Consider the following 24,713-nt stretch of genomic DNA (forward strand, 5'->3'; position numbering starts at 1 on the left):
TCCGTCTTCCCATTAACAGGGTGCCAGGGCCCAGCCACCGTGCTGGGCGTGGGAGAGGGCCTGCCACCCTGGGGGCTTAAGGCCAACCCCTTGCCCTCCTCTTTTGTCACGACGGGGAGGGAACAGCAGATGGGACGCAAAGCCGTCCTCCACACAGCGCTCTCCTTTTTGCTCTGGCTCTACCCCTGTCCCACCTCCATTCTGGTCTCTGCCCCTTTGTCCCTCTCTCTAAGGCTGTCTTGGCCTCCAGCCCTGTTCCGGTCCCTTTCTCGGCCCCTAAGAGGGCAGAGCTGGCCAGGCCCCGAGATAAGCGCAGCGGTTGGGTAAGGAGCCCGAACCTTTTGAAGGCCGGCGCTTGCACAAGGAGTGGCCGGGGGGCCCGCGGAGGGAACCGGCCGGCGGGGCGGGGCCCGGCCCGTCGGGGGAGGGCTGAGGGGAGGCGGGGCCGGCGCTGTGCGGCCCGAGCCTCGGACCGAGCGACAGGCACCGGGAGCGGACGGCGGCCGCGTAGTGAGGTGAGGACCCCCGCGCCCACGGGCCCCTGCTTCCCAGACTCCTCCCCGTCCCCTCCTCGAGGGCTCCCTCCGCGCCGGCGGCCCTCCCCTGCCCCCTCCCCGCCGCGACCCGCCCCTCCCTCCGGTGGCCCGGCCTCTGCCCCCTCCCTCCTTGCCCCCTCCCCTGTCGCAGCCCGCACTGCCCCGCGCTGCCCGGCCCGCCCCCGGCACTCCGGGCCCCGGCGCACCTCCCGGTTCCCAGTCCCGTGCCCTCGGATGGGTCTGAGTCACTGGGAAACTGGGCTCTGAGTCAGACCCTAACAAGCTTGGGGATGGGGCCCAACTGCGGAGAGGCAGAGAGGCCAGAACTGATGCTGGGGCGAGAGGCTGTCCTGGTCAGAACCCCATAGAGAGCAACAGGGAGCAACAGGGAGGGAGCCTACCAGGCAGAGGCGGAGAGACAGAAATCTGGAGTTACATACAACTGAGGATCTAGTTGAAATTGGAGACTGAGGCAAGGAGAGGCTTAATGATAGAGAGCAAAAGAAGGAGAGGAACAAAGATGGATTTAGGTAGAGGTGGGGACAGATGGAGTGCAGTAGAGATGGGGACAGGCAGAGAGAAAACTCCAGAGAGGCAGAATCTGAGATGGGTCCAGAAAATAGACCAGGGGCAGAGGCAGTTTGGCAGAATAGGGTAGAGCCTCAGAGACATGAGCCCAATGGCATGGGCAAGGAACGGGAAGGCTCAGAAGAGGAAGACTGGGACAAAGCAGAGGTAGGGGGCTGTCATTTCACACTTCTGAGTAGCCACAGGGAGGATGCTCGTGTGTGCATACACGTGTGTGAACATGCTGCAGGTTGGTGGAATGGCCCAATTCTCCATCCTATCCGCACTCCACCAAGTGGTCTCTTCCCAGGGCCAGGACCCTACTTGCTGAGACGAGTTAGGGCTCTCTGGGCAGGCTGACCAAGGCAGACAGGATGTGGGGGCGGCCAGGGCCGGAGGGACAGGAAGGAAGTCTGAGCAGAGACAATAGGTGGAAGGGGAGGAGGAACTGGGAAGGACAGGATTAGGATGGCCTGGACTTCAGCTCTGCAAACCAGGGGGAGTGGGGTCTGCACCTCCTCCCTCCTCCCTCCTCCCATGCGACAGCTGCCCCTGTCTCCACCTTATGCCACATCATGGGGCCCCTCCTCCCCACCATCCCACTCCATTCTGCCCCTGCAGGCTTCTCTCATCTTGTCCTATGCTTACTTGGTTGAGTATGCAGTAAAGCGAAGGCAGAGCTTTGATCCAGACCTAGGGTGGGCAGGAGCTTGGGGGCCAACAGGTCTACCAACTTCTTGTGAACCTGGGGCAAGCCTCTTCCCTTCTCCGGGCCTCAGTGTCCTCACCTGCAAATGAAGGGATTCTCCTATAATAAGAAAGCCCTTTCTGATGTTCTGGGATGGCTCTTCCTCCAGACTGCCGGCCACTGGTCATTTTTCTTTGGAGGAAGGCTGGAGTCTGGTACCTATCCCCGGTCCAGGCCTCAGACTTTGGGACAGGGAGGGGGAATCTCAGCCTGAGCCCTCCCTTCACCCTGCCGCTCCCCCCAGCAATGGCCTGAGCCCCCATGGCTGCCCCTCAGGACCTGGACATCGCTGTGTGGCTGGCCACGGTGCACCTGGAGCAGTATGCAGACACGTTCCGGCGGCATGGCCTGGCTACGGCGGGTGCAGCCCGGGGCCTGGGCCCCGAGGAGCTGAGGCAGTTGGGCATCAGCGCCACAGGGCACCGGAAACGCATTCTGCGCCTACTGCAGGCCGGGGCTGCACAGGGCTCCCTGGATCCCCAGTCGGACGGTGCCATGGAGCCATCCCCCAGCCTAGCTCCCCAAGCCCAGCCCCCCAAGCCTGTGCCTAAGCCCAGGACAGTATTTGGTGGGCTCAGCGGCCCTACCACCACCCAAAGGCCTGGAGTGAGCCCAGCCCTCTGGAGACCAGACGTGCCCAGGAGCCCAGAGTCCAGCCCAAAGTCCCCTCCTCTCCCCGCATCCTCCTCTGAGCAGACTTCAGCCTTGAATACTATGGAGATGATGCCCAATGCCATCTACTTTGGCCTGGACTTAAGAGGCGGGGCACAGACAGCTCAGGACATGTGAGTGGGGTTGGCTCCCTTGGGAGCCAGTGCTGGATGGGGGCAGGGAGGAGCAGGACATGAGGGCTAGTCCTTTCTCCTCTCTCCCTTAATGATCACTAGACCTTTTCCCTCAGGGCCCCAGACAGCTCCCAGGCAGCTGCCCCCACCCCTGCCCTCAGGCCCACAACAGGCACAGGTAGGTGGGTTATCATGGGTTTGGGGGAGAGGGACAGGGCCCTTCAGGACCCCAGACACTCCCACCTGACCTCTTCTTCCCTGTCTCCCCCATTCCTCCCCCTGCCAGTACACATCATGGACCCTGGTTGCCTGTACTATGGCGTCCAGCCTGTGGGCGTCCCAGGGCCACCCGACAGAAGAGAAGGCAGAGGTGTCTGTCAGGACAGGGCTGAACAAAGGTGAGTAGTCAGTAGGGTGGTGATGGCAGGAAGAGGGAAGCCTGAGGAGCTTGGTTGGTGGTGGCCATGTATCCAGTTATTCATTAGGGTACATTGAGTGTCCCCTGTGTGCCAGCCGGGTACTTAAGATACAGGAGGATTATGACAGACCCAGTCCCCTCCTCAGGCAGCTTGTGACTCAGTGGGCCAGACAGGCAATGAAACAAGCAGACAAACAAATGGGTATATGATTTAAAATAGGGAGAAGGGCTTTTCATGCTTTCATTTAAGAAATCTTTATTGAGCACTTACTGCATGCCAGATATTGTAGATACTTAGGATAGATCAGAAATCCCTGCCCCTGTGGGGAGATAGTCAAATAACAATAGATACAATCAGTAAGTTACATCATATGTTAAAAGGTGGTAAGTGCCATGGGAAAAAACAGAGCGGGGTAAGAAGGCTGGGATGGAGCGAGGGGGAAGCGCCCTGCAATTTTTCATTACGGGTTGCCAGAGTGTTAAGATGACACTTGAGCAAAATGAAGGGGGTGAAAGAGTTAGTCATGACAATATCTGGGAAAAAAGTGTCCCAGGAAGGGGGGGTGGTGGTGGCCAGAATAGAGGCTTTCAGGGGGACCCAAGAGCGGTGACAAGGCCAGCAGGACTGGGGCAGAGTGACCAGTGCAGGAAGAGTGGGAAAAAATGACATCACAGTGGTAAAAGGGACCAGATCAGGTAGGACCTTGTAGGGACTTTCGCTTTGACTCTAAGTGAAATGGGAAGCCTTTGGGAGGGTTTTCACTTACATTTTAAGAACCCCTCTGGTCGCTATGTTGGGAACGGTGTATAGGGGGCAAAAGCAGAAGCAAAGAGACCAGTGAGGAGGTGGTTGCAGTAATCTAGGTGAGACATCTCAGATGAGGATCACGGTAGTGGAGATGGTGAGAAATGGTTGGATTTGGGTTATATTTTAAAGGCAAACTATCCTAGGAAATTGGGGTGTGAGAAAAAAGAGCAGTCAAGAATGACGTCAGGGATTTCAGGCTGAGCCTGCGCTGTCCAGGGCGGTAGCCACTAACCACATGTGATTACTGAACACGTGAAACGTGGCTAGTCTGAGTAAGATGTGCTGTAACTGTAAAACTACCAAATTTCAGAGGCTTAGTGCGAAAAAAGCAATACTGGATGCGTGTAACAGAAGTAGACATAAATTATCTTACTTTTTATACAGATGACATAATAAAATGTTAATATTTTGGGTATGTTGGATTAAATAAAATATATTATTACAATTAGTTTCACCTGTTTCTTTTTATTTTTTTAACATGGCTGCTAGAAAATTGAAAATCACACGTGTGGTTCTCACATTGAGTTCTGTTGGATAGCGCCATCTGAGCAACTGAAAGTTCCTGGAGTTGCTCTCCTCTGACATGGGGAAGACTGTGTACCAAGCTCGGGGGGTGGGGGGGGTGGGGAGATCAGTACTTCCATTTTGGGCGTGCTGAATTTGAGGTATATGTTATAAGCCTGAGAAGAGATGACAAATAGGCCATTGGATATACAAGTCTGGAGTTCGGGGGAGAGGTCTGAATTGGATATCTAAATTTGCGGGTTGTCAGCCTCTAGGTGGGTGTATGTAGCTGTGAGTGCGTGTCGAGAGAGCAGAGGACCAGGATCAGAGTCCTGGCACACTCCAGTATCGAGAGGTTTGGGAGAAGAGGAAGAACCCGCAAAACAGACTGAGAAGGAATGGCTAGTGAAGGAGAAGGAAGACCGGGAGAATGTGGTGTTAGAGGGGCCAAGTGAAGAAAGGAGGAGGGGGAGGTCAGCGGTGTCAAGTGCTGCTCAGAGGTCAAGGAGGATGAGGACTGAGAATTGGCCTCTGGAATTGACAACATGGAGGTCACCGAGGACCTTGACAAGGGATAGAGGTGAAAGCTGCATCGGAAGGGTCTCAGGAGACAACAGAAGGAGTTGGAATGTATAGACAACATTTTTGAGGAGTTTTTCTGCAAAGAAGAGCAGAGAGTTGAGTGGTTGATGATAGTGGAAATGGAGTCAGGAAATGTTTTTTGCAGGATGGAGTGTTACGTGTGTTTATAGGTGGATTGCAGTGATCTGGGAGAGAGGGAAAATTAGCTGCTGTAGAGGAGAGAAAGGGGAGAAAGTCTGGAGCAATGTCCTCGCGTAGGTGAGAGGACAGTGCACAGAGGAGGGACTGGCTTCAGACAGAGATGTTTATGATGGTAGCAGAAGGAATGCAAAGTATGTGTGAAACTTGGTAGATGAGGCACTGTGAGTCTGTGGGGTTCTTGTCTGATTGCTTCAGTTTCTCAGTGAAGTAGAAAACAAAGAGGGTAGAGTGATGGTTCTCAACCTTAGCTGCACTACAGCCTGGGGAGCTTTCAGAACTAGAGATGCCTGGGCCCCACTCCCAGAAGACCGAACTCAGCGGTCTAGTATGGGGCCCATATACCCGTATTTTAAGGTTTTGCAAGTGATTTTGTGCTACTGAGGTAAGGACTACTGGAAAGTGACAGAGAATAATAGAGGACCTCCTGGGAAGATGGCCTAAGCAAAGACCTAAAGGATGGGAAAAAGCAGACTGGGGAAGCATGTTCCAGGCAGAGGGAGCAGCATGTGCAAAGACTCTGAAAGAGAGAAGAGAATGTGGCTGAATGGTAGGAAGCAAAGGCGAGGGTGATGCAAGAAGAGGTCAGGGGATTGGCCGTGGGTCTCACTGTACAAGGTCTTGCAGCCCATGGTAAGGAATTTGGATTTATCCTAATTGCAAATGGAAGTTATTGCAGGATTTCATGCGGGGGGGGGGGAGTGAAATGATCTCACTTGCATTTTTAAAAGAGCACTCTGGTGGTGGTGGAAAAATGGGTGTCGGAGGGAGGGCCTGAGGGGAAGCAGGTGACCAGTTAGGCAGTTCATAGCACCCTGGTGAGAACCGACCGGAACTTGGTCCGGGGAGGGAAGGTCAAGCCCTTTTTGGAGAAAAGATCGAGAAGACTTCTTGATTAGCTATTGGCATCTGTGGCAGAGAGCCAGCTACGCAGCCCCTCCCCGACTTTTCTACCAAGTAACACTAATGGCAGAGGGCGGGGACTGAAATTGCTCTAATCAAAAATCTAAGTGTGCTCAGGGAAGAGACTCTGTGCCAATCTTTTGGGTTCCCAACCGCCCTCTTCCCCTGTTGAAAAGCGATCCAGTACCTGCCAGGCATTCTATGAAACACCGCAGGTGGGGATGTCCAGGGACCTGGGTCTAATGTGTGTTCCTCTGTCTTGCTCCACATGAGGCTCAGCAGGCAGGATCTGGAGGCACGGGAGGACGCTGGCTATGCCAGCCTTGAGCTGCCCGGGGATGCCACCCTCTCACCGCCCACCCTGGACATGGAGACCAACGATGACCTCATTTCACCCTATGCCAGCTTCTCCTCCACAGCAGACCGCCCCACGCCGCTTCTCAGTGGCTGGCTAGACAAGCTCTCCCCTCAGGGGTGGGGCTGCTAGGGAGGGGAGGGAGGGGAGGGAGGCTGGGGGGAGGTGGGGGGGGTCAGGTCCCAAGTGCTCCCAGACCCTAGGAGCCCCCCAGGATACAGCCTCCACTGCTCACTCATCTTGGCCCCTCCTGTCCCCAGAAACTACGTTTTCCAGAGGCGCTTTGTGCAGTTCAATGGGAGGAGTCTGATGTACTTCGGCAGCGATAAGGTGGGGGTCTGAGAGATGCTGTGTCGGGCCTGGGGACAGAGAGCGGGGGAGAGCTGAGGACTGGAAGATGGGAAGGCCGTGGTGGGGGGGTCACCACATGACTGATGTCAGCATCTAAAGTAGCTCGCTAGCAGCTATACCCCACTGCTTGTGACATGAATGCTGACCTCATTAAAAGCTGGTGCTGGCTCCCGGGTCAGCACACGTGGTTGAGCTTCTGTCCCTATGTGTCACTGGACTGTCTCTCCAGGATCCCTTCCCCAAGGGCGTGATCCCTCTGACTGCCATTGAGATGGCCCGCAGCAGCAAGGACAACAAGTTCCAGGTCATCACTGGCCAGAGGGTGTTCGTGTTTCGCACAGAGAGCGAGGGTGAGAATCAGGGCCCGCTGTGTCTGCTGTGTCCGGGTGGGGGCAGGAAGGCCGTGTGGGCACACGGCCCGCTGGCTCACCTGCCTGTCCGGCCCCCACCAGCCCAGCGGGACACATGGTGCTCCACACTGCAATCCTGCCTGAGGGAGCAGCGCCTGCTGGGCCACCCCCGGCCCCCTCAGCCACCCCGACCCCTCCGCACAGGCATGCTGGAGCTCCGCGGACACAAGGCCAAGGTTTTTGCTGCTTTGAGTCCTGGGGAGCTGGCGCTGTACAAGAGTGAGCAGGTGAGAAGGGCCGGGCCGGGGCCAAGGAGCCTGGCCTAGTCCATTCTGGCGCCTCACTGTGCCTGCTCCAACCCCCCCCCGCCCCCCATCCCCACCAGGCCTTTTCTTTGGGCATCGGGATCTGCTTCATTGAACTGCAAGGCTGCAGCGTCCGGGAGACCAAGAGTCGCAGCTTTGATCTGCTCACACCCCATCGCTGCTTCAGGTGGGGCCCAGACTGGCAGGAGGCAGGGCTGGGGGAGAGACTTTGCAAGGAGGCACAGGGTGGGCAGAGGACTGGAGGCCTCTTCAGTAGGAGGCTCCCTGCACTGACGGGAGTCCAGTGAGCAGGGTCAAGGTCTCAGGAGGGTCTGGGCTGGCCCAGCGGTGGCCTGTGGTGGCTCCTGCAGGAACGGCCAGTGGGATGGGACAGGTTGGAGGGGGTCTCCATGCCCACGGACTGGCTGTCCACCCCTCAGCTTCACAGCCGAGTCTGGGGGGGCTCGGCAGAGCTGGGCGGCCGCTCTGCAGGAAGCAGTAACCGAGACCCTGTCTGACTACGAGGTGGCTGAGAAAATCTGGTCCAATCGGGCAAACCGGCACTGTGCGGACTGTGGGGCCTCCCGCCCAGACTGGGCCGCTGTCAACCTGGGGGTGGTCATCTGCAAGCAGTGTGCAGGTGAGGGCCGGGGCCTCTAGCTGAAACAGGGAAAGGGAGGGGGGCTAGGGCAGGGGGCTCTGAGTATCCGTGCCACGTACCCTCCACACCCCAACAGGTCAGCACCGGGCCCTGGGTTCTGGGATCTCCAAGGTACAGAGTCTGAAGCTGGACACAAGTGTCTGGAGTAATGAGATAGTGCAGGTGAGGAGTCTGAAGAGGGAGAAAGTGGGAAGAGGGAGGGAGAGCACCCAAAAAAGGCCTTGGGCCCAGCTTGGGGGCAGGAATGTCTGAGACTCTTGAGTTCCTGTCACTTGCCTCTGCCCCTTGTCATCCTACAGTTGTTCATTGTCCTGGGAAATGATCGTGCCAACCGCTTCTGGGCAGGGGCACTACCCCTAGGCGAGGGGCTGCATCCAGATACAAGCCCTGGCCCCCGGGGAGAGTTCATCTCCCGGAAGTACCGGCTGGGTCTCTACCGGAAGCCCCACCCTCAGTATCCCGATCATAACCAGCTTCTCCAGGTAGGAGCTGATGGGGAGGAGGGCAGTCTCTAAGCCGAAATGCCTAGACTTGGGGTGCTGGGGGCTGTTTTTGATAACTGCAAGACTGTCCCCATGCTCTCAGGTTGGGTCTTGGGGCTGATAGAGGCCCTTCCCCCTCTGTAGGCACTGTGTGCAGCTGTGGCAGGACCCAACCTGCTGAAGAACATGACCCAGCTCCTCTGTGTTGAGGCCTCAGAGGGCGAGGAGCCCTGGTCCCCCTCAGCCCTCGATGGCAGCTTTCCTGGTCTCCTGCTCCCAGGTAATTCCCACAAGGGCCCCCTTTCTCACTCTCCAAGCATTCTCAGCCCTGACCTGTGCCTTGATTATTCCAGGAAGCCCCAAGTATCCTCTTACTCAGGCCATCACAATAGCCCAGTCTGGGCAGCTCCCCAAACTTCTAGATCCCATGGGGTCTATTTCCTGATGTCATGAAATGACCAATGGTGGCCACTGCTTGGGGTGGATCTGGGTGCTTGAGGTGTTAGTGCTGGTCTACCCCTGACAAGGTCAACCCCTAAGTGAGGTCTCATCTCCCTGGGGGAAGTCTGATCATAGAAATGGTCATCTAAAGAGGCTTTCCTCCAGTGGTCAGGCCAGAGGGGCTGAGACACCTACAGGACGGCCCATGCTCGGAGGCCCCCACCCCTAGGTCGGCTCACTGGTGGCGACAGGCAGTGGGCAAGGGCTGGAGTCTCACTTCCTGCCACCCTCTTTTCTAATGTGGCTGGTGAGGGGTCCTACTCCACTGGGCTTGATTTGGCCATGCTGCCAGTGAAGTCGGGTCCCACTGTCTTCCTCAACCTGATCCTTTCCCCCAGGGGGCTCAGGCCATCCCACTGCGCTGCCCTGAACTGACTGACCACTTCTTCCCCTTGCAGACCCTTCCCCTGGTGTGTACAATGAGGTGGTGGTACCCGCCACTTACAGCAGCTTCCTGTACTGTGGTCCCATCAGCAGCAAAGCTGGACCCCCACCTCCTCGCAGGGGCCGGGATGGTGAGAGGGGCGCGGAGCGTGGGAGGACATGGGGCAGAAACTGGGATGAGCAAGAGTGTAGCACAGAGGGCTGGAAAGAGCAAGCAGGGCCACACCCTGGCATGGGGGCTGGGTGCCGGGAGTAAGAGAGGGACCATGCCCAGTGGCAGCATTGGGAGATAGCTGCGAACCTGTGCTGTGAAGTCAGACTGCCTGGGCCAAATCCCAGCTCTGCTACTTCCTACTGATGTGACTTGGGCAAGCTACTCAAACTCTGGGCCTCGGTTTCCCCATCTGCAAAAGAGAACTGAAAGTGCTACCCACCTCATAGGGTTGTTGTGAAGATTACATGAGATCATACATAGGCAGAGGGTGTGGCATAGATGGAATAATTATCTGGTAAATGGGAATTATGATAGTAGGGACCGAGGTCTTCTGCCTGCTGACCATCAGCCTCCCCCTTAGCTCCCCCCAGGCTGTGGTGCGTGCTGAGAGCGGCTCTGGAAATGTTTGCATCAGAAAGCAGCCCTGAACCCCTGAGCCTCATCCAGCCCCAGGATGTTGTATGCTTGGGTGTGAGTCCCCCACCCACTGACCCGGGTGACCTCGACAGGTAACCGCACCTTGTGCTCCCTGCACTCCTCCTTTGCCCTTCGTGATCCAAAGCCTGCCAGCCCCCTCTTTGTTCGCGTTCTCCTCCTTGACCTCACTTTCTCTCTAGGTTCCCCTTTTCCTTTGAGCTCATCCTCACCGGGGGGAGGATCCAGCATTTCAGCACAGATGGCGCTGACAGTCTGGAGGCCTGGACCAGTGCTGTGGGCAAGGTGAGCCAGCCGAGACCCCTCCCCAGCAGCTCGTGGTTTCCCTGTCCCCCGCTGCCCCCATCCTGCCCTCTCTTATTCCTACGGCCACTCCCACCACTGTCCACTGACAGCTCAGGTTAACAGCTGTGCTAGGACCAGGCACTACCCACTCAATCTCTCATTTAACTTTCACAGCAACCCTCGGAGGAAAGGATTATCAATATTTCACATATAGGGAAACAGAGTCACAGAGGTTATGAAGTCACTTGGTCAAGGTCACAGAGCTAGGAGGCAGCAGAGCACAGGATCAGAAACAGACCTCTGTCTCCAAAGCTCATGGCCCAAACCTCACTGTGCTGGGCCTCTGCCCAAGAAAAGGCTGCCTCTAACGCCCATTTCCCCACCCCAGCCCCCCAAGTTCTCCCAGTCCAGAGGGAAGGCTGCCTTTACGTGCCCCAGCATCTCCATTCCCAGGCAAGCCAGTCTCCGTCCTGGACCCTCTCTCTGGAGTTAAACGTTCACGCCCTAGAATCAGACATGCTGGGATCTGAGTCCTCCAACTCTCAGCCTCGGGAGCTTTTCCATAGGGTGTACAAGACACGCCCTTCGGGGGGTGAGCATTAAGTGACACGTGAGGCCCGCACTGCTTGGCACACAGCACACTCCATCTGTGGGTGTTGAAATAGTAATGGTGATGAGGATGCCAGTCGCTTCCATCCTTACCCAGCTTTTCCCTCAGCCCTGCTCTACCGCCAGCTCATCCCACTGGCGCCCTCCTGACAGCCCGTCGGAACGTTGTGCGCCCTGGCAGGATTGCACTTCCTCCTTAGCCCTCTGAGCTGCCATGCTGCAGGGTGCCTAGTGACTTCCCATTACCAAAGTCCAAGGGCCTCCTCCTGGCCTCACCCGGTCGGCTCTGCAGCACGTGGCACTCCTCTGCAGGAAATGCTCCCCTGCTCTCTGGCTTCTGACCCCACTCTCCTAGCTAGAGGAGTAGAACTCCCGCCAAGAAATTGTCTTCATGTCCTTTCAGGGCTCTGCCATGGCCCTTGAAGCCACCATGCTCTCTCCTCTGATTGTCAGCTGCACTTTCCAATAATGTAGCTCATCCTTAAAGGCCGTGCTCCCCGAAGTGCAGTCTGCAGCCTGGGGCACCGCACTGGCTCACTCTTTGTCATGGCCTCTGGCAGGATAAGAACAGAACTTGAGAGTGAGCATTCAGAATCTTTCTTAGCAATGTAACAGAGTGATTTTAGGTGTAGAATAATTTCTTAAAGTGGGGCCTTATATTTTATGTTTCTTTTTTAATTTCACTTTGCTAGTAGTTTTGTGTTGTTTTTTGTTTTTGTTTTTGTTTTTGTTTTTTACTGGTCAGTAACAGATTGGAATTTTGAATAAAAAAAGGAAAGAAGAACCCCTTGTTCCTTCCCCACAGGTGGTTGGGGAAGCACTCCTTTGGGACCACCTAAAACACTTGTTTCTCCACAAAGCCTCCCCTGGCCGCTTAGGATGCTGGGATTTCCCAGGGCATCATGACTCTTCAGTTACAGCATTTTGACTCCCTATTCCTTCTGGCTCCGACATCCCGCAAAGGGCAGAAGGCTGCCACACAGAGGTCTTCTCTGTGTTGGCCAGAGCAAATTAAATTGAACTGAATTTCTTTCCTGTCTTTCTCCATCCATCTCCTGTTTCCTTGGGTCTTTCTTCTGCTCTCTCCCGATTCCTTTTCATTCCTCTCTTTCTTCTGCTTTCTCTTCATGTCTTTCCTTATCCTTCTCACTCTTATTTCACTCCCCCCCGTCTTGTCTCTTTCCCCACCCTCCTTGTTGCCCATGTTCTCCTTTTGCCTCCCAGTGGTTCTCCCCGCTGAGCTGCCACCAGCTGTTGGGCCCCGGGCTGCTGCGGCTGGGCCGCCTGTGGCTGCGCTCTCCCACCCATTCAGCCCTGGCCCCTGGCCTCTGGCTGTCAGGGTTCGGACTTCTTCGTGGTGACCACCTCTTCCTGTGTCCAGCACCGGGCCCTGGCCCGCCAGCCCCCGAGGACATGGTGCATCTGCGGCGGCTACAGGAAATCAGTGAGCAGGGGTGGGGCCCGGGATGAGAGGTGGCCATGGGGTAGGGGGCAGTGAACCTTCATCTATTTGGGGTCCCTATGGGAAGCAGCAGAACATAGTGGATTCAGGCACAAGCTCTGGAGTCAGACTGCCCAGATATAGACCCCCATCTCTATCACTTCCTAGCTATGTGACCTTGGACAAGTTACTTAGCCTTTCTGTGCCTTATTTTCCTCATCTTTACAATGGGCATGACAAAAGAGTTGTAAGTTTCAAATAAGGTAATGCATGTAAAACACTTATTACAGAGCCTGGCAGAAGGTATCTTATTAGTGTTTAATAAATGTTATATGTTATTAATGTTACTGTTAGTATTATTTGGAGTCACTTGCTGGTTAGAGACTGGGAAAGGGGACTGGGTACTCTCACTTCTTCCTCAAAGAGGAACAGTGTGGGATGATATTGGAGGGCTTTGGAGACAAGAGACCTGAGTTCAAGCTCAGCTTTGCCATTTTATAACAAGTAAAGAGACAAGAAACTTAACCTCTCTGAGCATTAATGTGTCACCTGTAAAATGGGGATAATAGTATGTAACTTATAGGATTTAATGCAACATTGTTTGTAAGGCTCCTAGTCTGGCACTTACATACATTAAATACTTAGTGACTTATTTGTCACTATGATGAAGACAATTATGATGATAATGTCTGATGATTCTTCTCCCAGGTGTGGTTTCAGCAGCTGACACCCCAGACAAGAAGGAGCATTTGGTCCTGGTGGAGACAGGAAGGTAACTGTTACCCCAATCCTTGACCCTGGGGTCCCTCTTTCGAGAGCTCAGCCCCCACCTTCCACCCTGGTCTGCTGGACCACTGCCCAATTCCTCTAATTCGCCTGCCTACTGGGCGCCTGGGTGGTCCAGTCGGTTGGGCGTCTGACTTCAGCTTGGGTCTTGGTCTTGGGGTCCTGGGATTGAGCCCTGCGTCAGTCTCTGTGCTCAACAGGGAGTCGGCTTGTCCCTCTCCCTCTACCCCTCCCCCCGCATGTGCATGCTCTCTTTCCCTCTCTCTCTCAAAGAAATAGATAAAATCTTAAAAAAAAGGGGGGGCGCCTGGGTGGCTCAGTTGTTAAGCGTCTACCTTCGGCTCAGGTCATGATCCCGGGGTCCTGGGATCGAATCCCACATGAGGCTCCCTGCTCCGTGGGAGGCCTGCTTCTCCCTCTCCCACTGCCCCTGCTTGTGTTCCCTCTCTCACTGTCAAATAAATAAATAAAATCTTAAAAAAAAAAAAAAGGGAAAGGAAAGAAAAAAGAAAAGAAAAATTCACCTTCAGGGCCCCCATCTGGGCTGAATGTTGCTGCCCCCTGCTGGTGGCTCTGAGAAGTCTGGTCCTTGTGATCCTGGGTTTCTTAACTTTAAAGGACCCTCTGGAGCTGGCTCTGACTGAGGCCTCTCGGGTCCCAGGACCCTGTATCTGCAGGGGGAGGGCCGGCTGGATTTCTCAGCATGGAACGCAGCCATTGAGGGGGCAGCCGGCGGTGGCGGCACAAGGCTGCAGGAGCAGCAGATGAGCCGGGGTGACATCCCCATCATCGTGGATGCCTGCATCAGTTTTGTCACCCAGCACGGTGAGTGGGTACTGGCCAATACTGAGCCAGCAGGGGATGGGGGACATGGGCACAGCCAGAGGGTGTGATCTGCCTACAAGAGCTTTGCCTCCAGAGACCACAGCCTAACAGCAACCCGCTGTATCTCCCTTGGCAAGCTGCTTTACCTATCTGAGCCTCAGCTCTCCCTTCTGTGGAATGGGACTACTAACAGACCTCATTTTCTAGGATAGTTGTGATAGTAAGATGACATATGTAAAGCTTTTAGCACAGCCCCTGGCAGGTAGTAAGTGTTCCAAGGTAGCTGTTGGTGGGTGTGGAGGGAGAGCAGCACTGAAATAGGACTGGAGAGCCACAGAGAACAAAGAGAGGGCAGCTACAAGGCAAGAGCCAAGCTGTGCAGCAAAAACCTTGAAGGTCTGAGCAGAATTATTCTGTGCAGGAGTTTTTCCAGGCATAAAAGATCAGCTGTGCAAGTGGTTCCCAGAATTCTTTGTGACTTTTTGGCCTCTGCTTTTTTTCTCCAGCCCAAGGAAGGACCAAGTAGAATCTAGCTCCTTGGAGAGCCCCCTTTTCAGAAGGCTGGACTCTTGAGAAGGAAAATTCATGGAAAACCAAGGAAGGCAGTAAAGGGCAAAAAAGGCACATCCATGAACTACAAATAGTTGCGCTTACAGCATGGACAGTGGTTAGTCAGTGGCTAGTGACATTCTCCACACCTTGGTAGTAGTCTCATGCCATGGCTACCCCCACTCCCTAGATCCCATCCTCATCTCAGTCTCCGTCATGTCCAAAGGAGGAATGAAGTCAGAGGTCCAGGGAAGAGCCCTGGAGAAAGAGTATGGGTGTTCACACCGCCACTCGTCATTCAGCAGATGCTTACTGAGCGGCTCCCGTGCACCAGACACTGGACATATAGCAGTGAAGTGGGAAGGTTCTATGAAGCTCAGGGACTAGCGGGAGAGATGGGTAATAAATAAGAAAAATCAGTCAGTTCTTGTTATTCACGGCAGTTTTGTTCTATGAACTTACTGCAAACACTGAATTAATGAATCCTAAATCCTTGCCCTGGTGGAAATACAGGGTTAGGTTCCTGGGAGCTTCTGGTCACCTTCTCATCAAGTGATCAACATGTAACCTTGTTTGAAGTGTGTTTCTGTTTCAAGACACTTTATTTAACATATATTTGTGATCTGTTAACTTTGAACTCACAGCCAACAGCAGTGTAACTCATGCAGGGGCAAAGCTTATCTGACACACATGTTCTCTCCATAAGGCACACACAGCCTTCCTGCGCTTAGTTAGCAACGCTAGACAGCCCTTCAGCACTTCACTTGGGGGCCATTTTAAACAGTGAAACTACCCAAAAAAAGCACAAGAATGCAAAAAACATGGTTCTATATATACCATGAAAACTACACTTGTTTACCATATGAGAGCTTTGCTGGGACTGCATCCAACAGGCAACTCAAATTCTTCTCCACTCTGCGCATGATCACAAATGACTGGAAAAGTGCCCCAAGTATTGATTTGGGGGTTACAAATAATTTTAGCAAGTAGATGAATCCACAGTGTGGAATTTGTGAATAGGGAGGATCAACTGTAATGTAATTTGAGAGTGCTATTTCAAAATCAAAACAGTGAGGAGATAGAGAGTGAGGGAGGCTATGTGTAATGTCATGGTTAGGGAAGGACTTTCTGAGCAGGACTTGAGCAGGGTCTTGAGAATCAAGACCATGGAAACAGACTTCCTCCTCTCTGGCCCCCTTACCCCAAAAGTGATATAGCATGTGTGTGGGGGGGTAACAGATACTGTTTACTGGGTGGGTCGTTGGGTCTCTGGGCAGTGGTGAGCAGAGATGCTCAGTGGTGAGCAGAGATGCTGGCTGTTCTCAGGGCTCCAGCTGGAGGGCATATACCGGAAAGGGGGTGCCCGTGCCCGTAGCCTTCGGCTCCTGGCTGAATTCCGGCGGGATGCCCGGTCAGTGAAGCTCCGGCCAGGAGAGCACTTTGTGGAAGATGTCACCGATACACTCAAACGCTTCTTTCGAGAGCTCGATGACCCTGTGACCTCTGCACGGTTGTTGCCTCGCTGGAGGGAGGCTGCTGGTACTCCCAAGATCCCTAAGAACTCCTCACAGGCAACCAAGGGGCAACCTGGAACTCCACCTTCCCCCCAATCCCTGAGGCTGTTTTGTGGGATTCGGCAGCTCTCCTCCCCAGTCCTCCCCTCCCCCCACCCCCACACCCCAGGATCACTCAGGGACTCAGCTTAGGTCAAGGTGGGAAGGGGGCAGAGAGACATCCATCCTGGGTTTGTTTCTCTAAAAATCCCTCCTTGCTCCCTTCCCTGATCCTCTCCACCCCGCCCCATTGCATCCCAGAGCTACCCCAGAAGAATCAGCGCCTGGAGAAATACAAAGAAGTGATTGGCTGCCTGCCACAACTCAACCGCCGCACGCTGGCTACCCTCATCGGGCACCTCTATCGGTCAGTAGGGCCAGAACCCCTGCAGGCTCCTCGCTGACCCTTTATCACCTCTGTCCGACTCCCCGCACACCCCATCCCCGCCACCTCACATTTATTCATTCATCCTGCAAACAGTTGTTAAGTGAAAGTGTCATAGCACAAACGTTCTGAGTGTGGACTTTGGGGTCAGGCAGACCTAGGCTTCACTCTGGCTCTACCATTCTAGTGTGTGACTTTGGGTAAGTTATTTGCACTCTCTGAGCCTCAGTTTCCTCATTTGTAAAAGGAAGATGGTCTAATGAATAGTATCCACCTCCTAGGTGATGAGAGTTAAATGAGATAATCCTTATAAAATTCTTACCACATCTCTTGGCATGTAGGTAGTAAACATTCAGATATGGTGAGCAATCATTGTTATTTTGTTTTATTATTCTATGCCAGGCAAAGGGTTAGATGTAGGAGACACAAAGAAGAATAAGATGCAGATCTACCTTGATCAGCCTATTGGGGAGACAGGTCTTTAAATGATTCCAAGGTGAACCCTGGCTGTGTTGTACTGATTACTCTATATCACAAGGATGGGCCAACTATGGCCCATGGGTCAAATCCGTCCAATTGTCTGTTTTCCTAAGTAAAGTTTTGTTGTGTTTGGTTTTTTTAAAGATTTTATTTATTTATTTGTCCGAGAGAGAGAGCACGCATAAGCAGGGTAAGTGGCAGGCAGAGGGAGAAGCAGGCTCCCTGCTGGGCAGGGAGCCCGATGCGGGACTCGATCCCAGGGCCCTGGGATCATGACCTGAGCCGAAGGCAGGCGCTTAACCGACTGAGCCACCCAGGCGTCCCTACGTAAAGTTTTGTACAGGGGTGTCCGGGTGGCTCAGTCGGTTAAGCATCCGACTCTTGATTTTGGCTCAGGTCATGATCCCAGGGTCATGAGATCGAGCCCTACATCGGGCTCCCTGCTCAGAAGGGAGTTGGCTTGAGATTCTCTCTCTCTCCTTCTGCCCCTCCCCCCTGTGCACTTACGCTTTCTCTCTCTCTCTCAAATAAATAAACAAATCTTTAAAATAAATAAATAAATACAGGTTTGTACATGAAGTGTAAAGGCACGCCCATTCACAAATACAGTGTCTATGGCTTCTGTCATACTACAACAGTAGAACTGGTGAATTGCAACAAAGAATCTACGACCTACAAGCCTAAAATATTTACTGTCGTCCCTTTCCATAAAAAGCTTGCTGCCCCGTGCTATATTTATAATCACCCATTCCTCATCTGTCTCTCCCCTAGACTGGGAGCTCCTTCAGGCCAGTATTGTGTCTTACAACTGTATCCCAAGTGCTTAGCCCAGGGCCTGGCATACTGACTCAATAAGTATTTCCTGAATGAATGGACGCATCAACCAGTAGGTGAGCACAAGCTGCATCCCGCATGACCCGTGTCACACCCCTCTGCAGGGTACAAAAGTGTGCCGCTCTAAACCAGATGTGCACGCGGAACCTGGCCCTGCTGTTCGCACCCAGTGTGTTCCAGACGGATGGGCGGGGGGAACATGAGGTGCGGGTGCTGCAGGAGCTCATCGATGGCTACGTCTCTGTCTTTGATGTAAGCTCTCCCCAACCCTGACTGTAGTCCCTCTTCCTGGATTCTGGATCCTGCTCCCCCCGAAAGCCCCCAGCGCAGACCTCTAAGGCCCTCTGCACCGAGAGTCACCTCCCATAGCCCTGGGCCCCTCTATCCCATAACCTCACTCCAAATGCCCATGCCCCCTTGGTTCTTAGCTCTTCTCGCCTCTCATGCTCTCATACAGGTCTTCTGGTCTTGCAAACTCTTCCTGTTTCTCTCTTTTCCTAGCACCCCTCCCCCCACACCCTCCCTTGCCCTCCCCTCCCCGCCCCCCTCCCCCCCCACCTGCCCCACAATACACATGCTCCTTTTGGGCTCTTCCACAGATTGACTCTGACCAGGTAGCTCAGATTGACTTGGAGGTCAGTCTTATCACCACCTGGAAGGATGTACAGGTAACCTGTTCTGACCTTAGACTCGTGAGTGGGCCAGGAGGGGACATCAAGATAGGAAGGTGCCCTTCTGCTGCTGGACAATGGCCCTCAGCTTTCTGAGACACAGGGGAAACCCAAGGAGGGGAGTGCTTTGGGAAGAGGGGTTTGGTTTAGGATTTGCTCTATTTATTCCACCATGAGGATTCTTCATTACAAAATGATGGTAGAATACTTGGGTTAAAGGAAGAGTTAGCTAAGGTAGACAAAGCAGTGAGAATAATAGCAATAAATACGATAGCAAACAGCTAAGGACTTATCTTCTAAGCACCTATGATCTTACTTTAGTGTCACACAACTCCATGAGGTAGACAATTCCATTTTTTCAAATAAAGAATCAGAGGCCTTGAGGGTCACTTATTCAAAGTCCTACTGTAGCGTGTAGCAGAGTTGGAACCCAGAGAATCTGACCTTAAACCTGTCCTTCCAAGCATATGCTGCACTGCCTTGGGAAGCACTCATGCAGCCTGAAGATGCAGTTCCACCTCTCCTGGGATTCTCACTTTTAAGGGCCTGAGCCACATTGGGGATGGGGGTAGGAGGAGAATTTTATGGAGGGGGGGAGTGTTTAGCAGGCAACATAAGGAGTCCTCTGACCTTGATTTTTTGCATCCTCTTGTGTCCTCCTGACTTCTTTACCCCTTCCCCTCAGCTGTCCCAGGCTGGAGACCTCATCATGGAGGTTTATATAGAACAGCAGCTCCCAGACAACTGTGTCACCCTAAAGGTCAGTCCTGAGAGGACTGGAGGGGAAATGAGAGGATGGGGGGGCAGGGTTAGTGGACTGACCAGCATGGGTCCTCTGCTCTTGCCCTGACCCCAGGTGTCTCCGACACTGACTGCTGAGGAGCTGACTAACCAGGTATTGGAGATGAGGGGGACAGAGGCTGGGATGGACTTGTGGGTGACATTTGAGATTCGTGAGCACGGGGAACTTGGTGAGCATGACCATGTGTGTGTGCATTCACATGTGATGGGGGGGGTCAAAGTCACCAATGTTTTCTGTGTTACCAAATACAGTGACACTGTCCTCGTGCATGTGAAGGGACAGTCTACACTGTTGACCACTCCCTCTTTCTCAGTACTCTCTTCTTTCTTGACTTTTGTGGACCCCACAAATCCTTGGTTTCCCTTCCTCCCCAAAGAAGGCTTTTCTTCCTCCTTTGCCTACATTCCAAATATTGGAAGGACCCAGAGTTCAACCCCGGACCCTTTTCCTTTCTCTATCTACATTTCTCCTTGGATGACTCATCCACTCCAATGGCTTTAAATGCTATTAATAAGCTGGGTCTCTGGCCCTGACCTCTCCTCCAAGCTCCAGACTCACATATCCAACTGTCTACTGCACATCTCCACTTGTATGTCTCACAAGCATCTCTAATTTATTTTTATTATTATTTTTTATTGGGGGAGGGGCAGAGGGAGAGAAAGAATCCTAAGCAGGCTCCACTGGGTGTGGAGCCTGATGCGGGGCTCAATCTCACGACCCTGAGATCATGACCTGGGCCGAAATAGAGAGTCGGACGCTTAACCGACTGAGCCACGCAGGCACCCCAAGCATCTCTAATTTATTTTTTTTTAATTTTTTTATTGTTATGTTAATCCCCATATATTACATCATTAGTTTCAGATATAGTGTTCCATGATTCACCGCTTGTGCACAACACCCAGCGCTCCAGGCAGAACGTGCCCTCCTCAATACCCATCACCATCCTCCCACCCCCCTCCCCTCTAGAACCCTCAGTTTGTTTTTCAGAGTCCATTGTCTCTCATGGTTCTTCTCCCAAGCATCTCTAATTTAAAACATGCAAGACTGAATTCAATTTCCAGACCTTTCGCCTAACAAAAAGCCTAGGCCATTTTCCAGTTTTCCCTAACTCAGTCGGTGGCCCCTCCATTCACCCAGTTATCAAGACCAAAACCCTGAGAGTGCTCCTTTCCTTCAACTTCACACCTAACCCAACCAACAGGTCCTGTTGATTCTATTAGAATCTGTTGCTTCTCCCCATTTCCACCATTCCCATCACCCAGATCGAAGTCACCGCTATCTTTCTGCACCCAACATTAACCACTAAAATGTGCAGCCCCAGAAAAGGAATAGCTGGCCAGTGTTCCCTTCTTGCCTCCTGACATTCCATTTTCCACACAACAGTCAACGTGCATTTCAGACATAAATCAGATCATGCCATTACCTACCAATGGCTTCCCACTGAATTTCAAATAAAATTCAAATTCCTTATTATGGCTCACAGACCCTGAATGTCTGGCCCTTGCCTATTTCTTGGACCTCATCTCACATAACTCATTCTCTGTGCTTGAGCCATGTCAGCTGTTTTTCAAACACATCTTTCTTGACTCAGGGCCTTTGTTCCTGCATTGTGTCATGCCTGAAATCTTCTTCCCCTGATCTTAGCATGGCTTGTTCTTCTTCCTCTTCCAGGCCCCAATTTCAGCTTCAAATGCCCCCTTCTCAAAAACCTTGCCCAGTCATCACTCTGCCCCAGTCGTTGCCCTCCTACTCTCTCTCAGCTTCTTACTGTTTCTTTCAAAGCATTTAATTCCCTGCAATTCTTTGGTTTACTTACCTGTGTACTGTCTACTCCCTCACTTTGCTGTGGGCTTTGTGAAGGTAGGCCATGGGTTTTCGTGCTCACCATCGTATCCCCAGGGCCAGCAATGCCCGGCATAGAGTTGGTCTTTAGATAAATACCTGTGGCTGGGCTGTGGAATGGACAAACGAATGTGGCTGGTGGGAAAGGAGCTGGAGGCTCCAGGGTGTGGATGGATATTCTGGTTGATAGCCACCCCTACTTTACTCCTTAGAGCGGCCACTGCACCCCAAGGAAAGGGTCCTAGAGCAGGCCCTTCAATGGTGCCAGCTTCCAGAGCCCTGCTCGGCCTCCTTGCTCTTGAGAAAAGTCTCCCTGGCCCAGGCCGGCTGCCTCTTCACAGGTGAACCTCCTTCTTCAGCCCAGCACCCCCATGCCCAGGCCTACCCCCCAGGACCCGCCACCCAGTGTTGCCTGTTTGTGCCCAGGTATCCGGCGTGAGAGCCCAAGGGTGGGTCTGTTGCGGTGTCGGGAGGAGCCGCCCCGCTTACTGGGAAACCGCTTCCAGGAGAGGTTCTTTCTGCTGCGTGGGCGCTGCTTGCTGCTGCTCAAGGAAAAGAAGGTGAGATGCTGGGGGGGGGGGGGCGGCAGATGCTGGCGGCCCCGGGGGAGCAGCTATGAATGCGTCAACCTTCTCACCCCACAGCCCATGTGCTTCTCGATCTCAGGGCTGCCCTGGTCCTTTGACCTCTGTGACCCTGTCATCACATAACCCTAGCGCTTCCATGACCTCTTGACCTGACTGTGATCCTTCTCTCACCTCTTGACCTCACTGACTGCCTTCTTGTTCTCAGAGCTCTAAACCAGAACGAGAGTGGCCTTTGGAAGGTTCCAAGGTCTACCTGGGAATCCGAAAGAAGTTAAAGCCTCCAACACCGTGAGTTTTCTCCCCCAGCCCACATTTCTAGGGCCTTCCTGCCATCACCCCTCCAGCCTTTCAATCACCCATCTCTGTTCTCCTTTGCCTCCTAGGTGGGGCTTCACATTGATACTGGAGAAGATGCACCTGTGAGTACCTCTCGGCCTGGGTTCTCTGGCCCAGCCCTGCACCCCGTCCTCTACCTCCCTACTTTTTCTATCCTCCATCCCTATAGCGACAACCCCTCCTCTCCGGCTAATTCCCCTCTGATACCCCCAGCTACCTGTCCTGCACTGACGAGGATGAGATGTGGGACTGGACCACCAGCATCCTCAAAGCCCAGGTGAGGGGAAGGGAAAAGCTGAGGATGAGGTCAGAGGTCCCAGCTGTAGTCCCACGTCCACTGTGCCAACTCCTTACTCTCCCTCCAGCATGATGACCAGCAGCCAGTGGTCTTACGACGTCATTCCTCCTCTGACCTTGCCCGTCAGAAGTTTGGCACCATGCCTTTGCTGCCCATCAGAGGAGATGACAGTGGGGCCACCCTCCTCTCTGCCAATCAGACCCTGGTGAGGCTCTCCCCCCTGCCCCCGGCCTGCTGCTGTGCCCTCCTGAATCCTGCCCATGTCCTTGTCACCCTGCAGGTGGGAGTGGTGTGCCTGCCAGCCTGGTGCCCCCCTCTGCCTTCTCTGTGTCCCCACTCCCCACCCCTGCCTTCTGTTGCCAGGCCTCACTGTGTCTCTGTGTCTCTCCCTCCCCTCATCCCCATCCCACCTTGCCCAGCGGCGGCTTCACAACCGGAGGACCCTGTCCATGTTCTTTGTGAGTACTGTACCTGTCTCAGCTTTGTGCCACCAGCCCTGTGTTCCTCTGTGCTGCCTGAACCCATGTGCCCTCTGTATTTGTTCTGCAGCAGGCCATCTGTGTGTGTGTGTGTGTGTGTGTATGAGAGAGAGAGAGTATTGTGAGGGGTGAGAAGGAATGAGGAAAATGAGGCATGGTAGGATATGATAAGGAAAAGGGAAAGTGGTCATAAGATCTGAGAAATAGAAGGAAAGTGGTTAAGTGAACGCATTTTGGAGTCAGATAGACCTGGTCTGAAGCCCCAGTTCTACCATTTACTCACTGTGTGATCTTGGGCAACTTACTTAACCCCTCTGCACCTCGCTTCACTCACCTGCAGTGTAACCCATCACACAGAGTTGTTTTGATATCATACATGAAAAGTATTTTACAGCATCTGGCCCAGAGGAAGAGCTCAATAAATGTTAGCAATTAGTAATCCAGTAACTCTAACTTTGTGCCTGCATCATGCTACCCATTCCCATCCAGCCAATGAAGTCATCCCAGGGGTCTGTGGAGGAGCAAGAGGAACCAGAGGAGCCTGTCTATGAGGAGCCAGTGTATGAAGAAGTGGGGGCCTTCCCCGAGCTGACCAAGGACATCTCTACCTCCTTCTCCACGATAAGAGAAAAGACAGCCAACCCGGAGACCCCCCTCACCAGCCAGAGGTCCTTTGACAAACCCCTTTTTCCCAAGGCAGGTGGCCCGGGCCCAGAGGAGAGGCCACCTGAGCCCCCTCCTGGCCCCCCTTCAAAGAACAGCCCCCAGGCACATGGGTCCCTGGAGGAGCAGCTGCTCCAGGAACTTAGCAGCCTCATCCTGAGGAAGGGAGAAACCACCATAGGCCTGGGCAGCCCCTCCCAGCCCTCCAGCCCCCAGTCCCCAAACCCCAATGGCCTTCTGACACAGACACCTGGCTTTCCCACCCAAACGTCCAGTTCACCCTCCAGCCAGCCACTCACATGACCCTAAGATGAGTAGTCTGAAGGGGGAGGTAACCAGAGGACCCAAGTTCTCACCATGGCAGACACTGCTGGGAGCCTCCTCTGCTCTGGCTGGAAAGACTCTAGAATCCAGTGTGGTGCTATGGAAAGAGCACAGGACTGAGGGCTCTGGACTCTCCTGCCCAGAGAGGGTCAGATTATGGCCCCTCACTGAACCTCTACTCACTTATATGTACCATGAAGTCACTGAAATAAGGAGCCAGTGAAACACCAAACTGTGTCTTAGAGCTGTAAGCCCCACATAATTTCCCTCAACAAGAGTAACTCCTGCTTTATATATTTGATATGTAGGAGTTCTGTGAGAGATTTTGTGTTTGAAAGGAGTGGTTTTACTGCATTAAAGAAAAAAAAAAAGATTTGGAAGCCAGAGAGCTAAATGATCTCCAAGTCTATCCTACCCCACCTCCTACATTTGGGGACTACACTGAAGACCTAGAGTGTGGAGGTTGATTGGGGTTGGGAGCTGGGACAAAGACGGGCCAAAAAGGATGTGTCACTGTTAATAAATCTTGGAACCAAAAAGCTATTATTGTTTCATTCATTCATTTAACAAATATGTATTGAACACCTAATTAGGTCTCAGGTATTCAGGATGAAGTTTGAACAAAATAGATGGGTCCCGGGGGGCCTGGGTGGCTCAGTCGGTTAAGCCTTTGGCTCAAATCATGATCGCAAGGTCCTGGGATTGAGCCCTGCAGCCCCACATTGGGCTCCTTGCTTCTCCCTCTCCCTCTGCCGCTCCCCCGGCTTGTGCTCTCTCGTGCTCTCTCTGTCAAATAAACAAATAAAATCTTAAAAAAAAAATAGATGGGTCCTGCTTTTATGGAGCTTCCACTGTAGAGGGGGAACAGAAGACAGAA

At 53.4% G+C, this 24,713-nt stretch overlaps 1 protein-coding gene across 2 annotated transcripts; it reads left to right on the forward strand.

Moving 5' to 3' along the window:
- The first annotated feature begins 369 nt into the window (after positions 1-369).
- On the forward strand, positions 370-24,375 carry ARAP3 (ArfGAP with RhoGAP domain, ankyrin repeat and PH domain 3). Of its 2 annotated transcripts, XM_036116389.2 has the most exons (33): positions 370-515; positions 2,096-2,636; positions 2,753-2,814; positions 2,923-3,034; positions 6,323-6,523; positions 6,665-6,734; positions 6,985-7,105; positions 7,208-7,392; positions 7,491-7,597; positions 7,851-8,050; positions 8,148-8,233; positions 8,371-8,553; positions 8,698-8,833; positions 9,453-9,569; positions 10,014-10,161; positions 10,270-10,372; positions 12,206-12,425; positions 13,131-13,194; positions 13,870-14,033; positions 15,909-16,121; positions 16,397-16,502; positions 17,939-18,086; positions 18,434-18,502; positions 19,191-19,265; positions 19,362-19,476; positions 21,362-21,490; positions 21,576-21,709; positions 21,942-22,024; positions 22,120-22,155; positions 22,286-22,349; positions 22,438-22,575; positions 22,790-22,828; positions 23,339-24,375. In XM_036116389.2, exons 2-33 carry the CDS (start codon positions 2,113-2,115, stop codon positions 23,813-23,815), a joined length of 4,629 nt encoding a protein of 1,542 aa, XP_035972282.1. In that variant the 5' UTR covers positions 370-515; positions 2,096-2,112; the 3' UTR covers positions 23,816-24,375. The 2 variants fall into 2 exon arrangements, with proteins under 2 accessions (XP_035972282.1, XP_077923501.1); XM_078067375.1 differs by lacking the exon at positions 22,790-22,828.
- The last annotated feature ends 338 nt before the right edge of the window (positions 24,376-24,713 follow it).

This window comes from Halichoerus grypus, chromosome 2 (genome assembly GCF_964656455.1).
Source record: "Halichoerus grypus chromosome 2, mHalGry1.hap1.1, whole genome shotgun sequence".
Lineage (NCBI taxonomy): Eukaryota > Metazoa > Chordata > Mammalia > Carnivora > Phocidae > Halichoerus > Halichoerus grypus.

Coding starts and splice junctions, on each gene's coding strand:
- ARAP3 (XM_036116389.2), top strand. CDS start 2,113: ATGGCTGCCCCTCAGGACCTGGACATCGCTGTGTGGCTGGCCACGGTG. Junction 8,234..8,370: donor GGAGTAATGAGATAGTGCAG/GTGAGGAGTCTG, acceptor GTCATCCTACAG/TTGTTCATTGTCCTGGGAAA. Junction 12,426..13,130: donor GCGGCGGCTACAGGAAATCA/GTGAGCAGGGGT, acceptor TTCTTCTCCCAG/GTGTGGTTTCAGCAGCTGAC.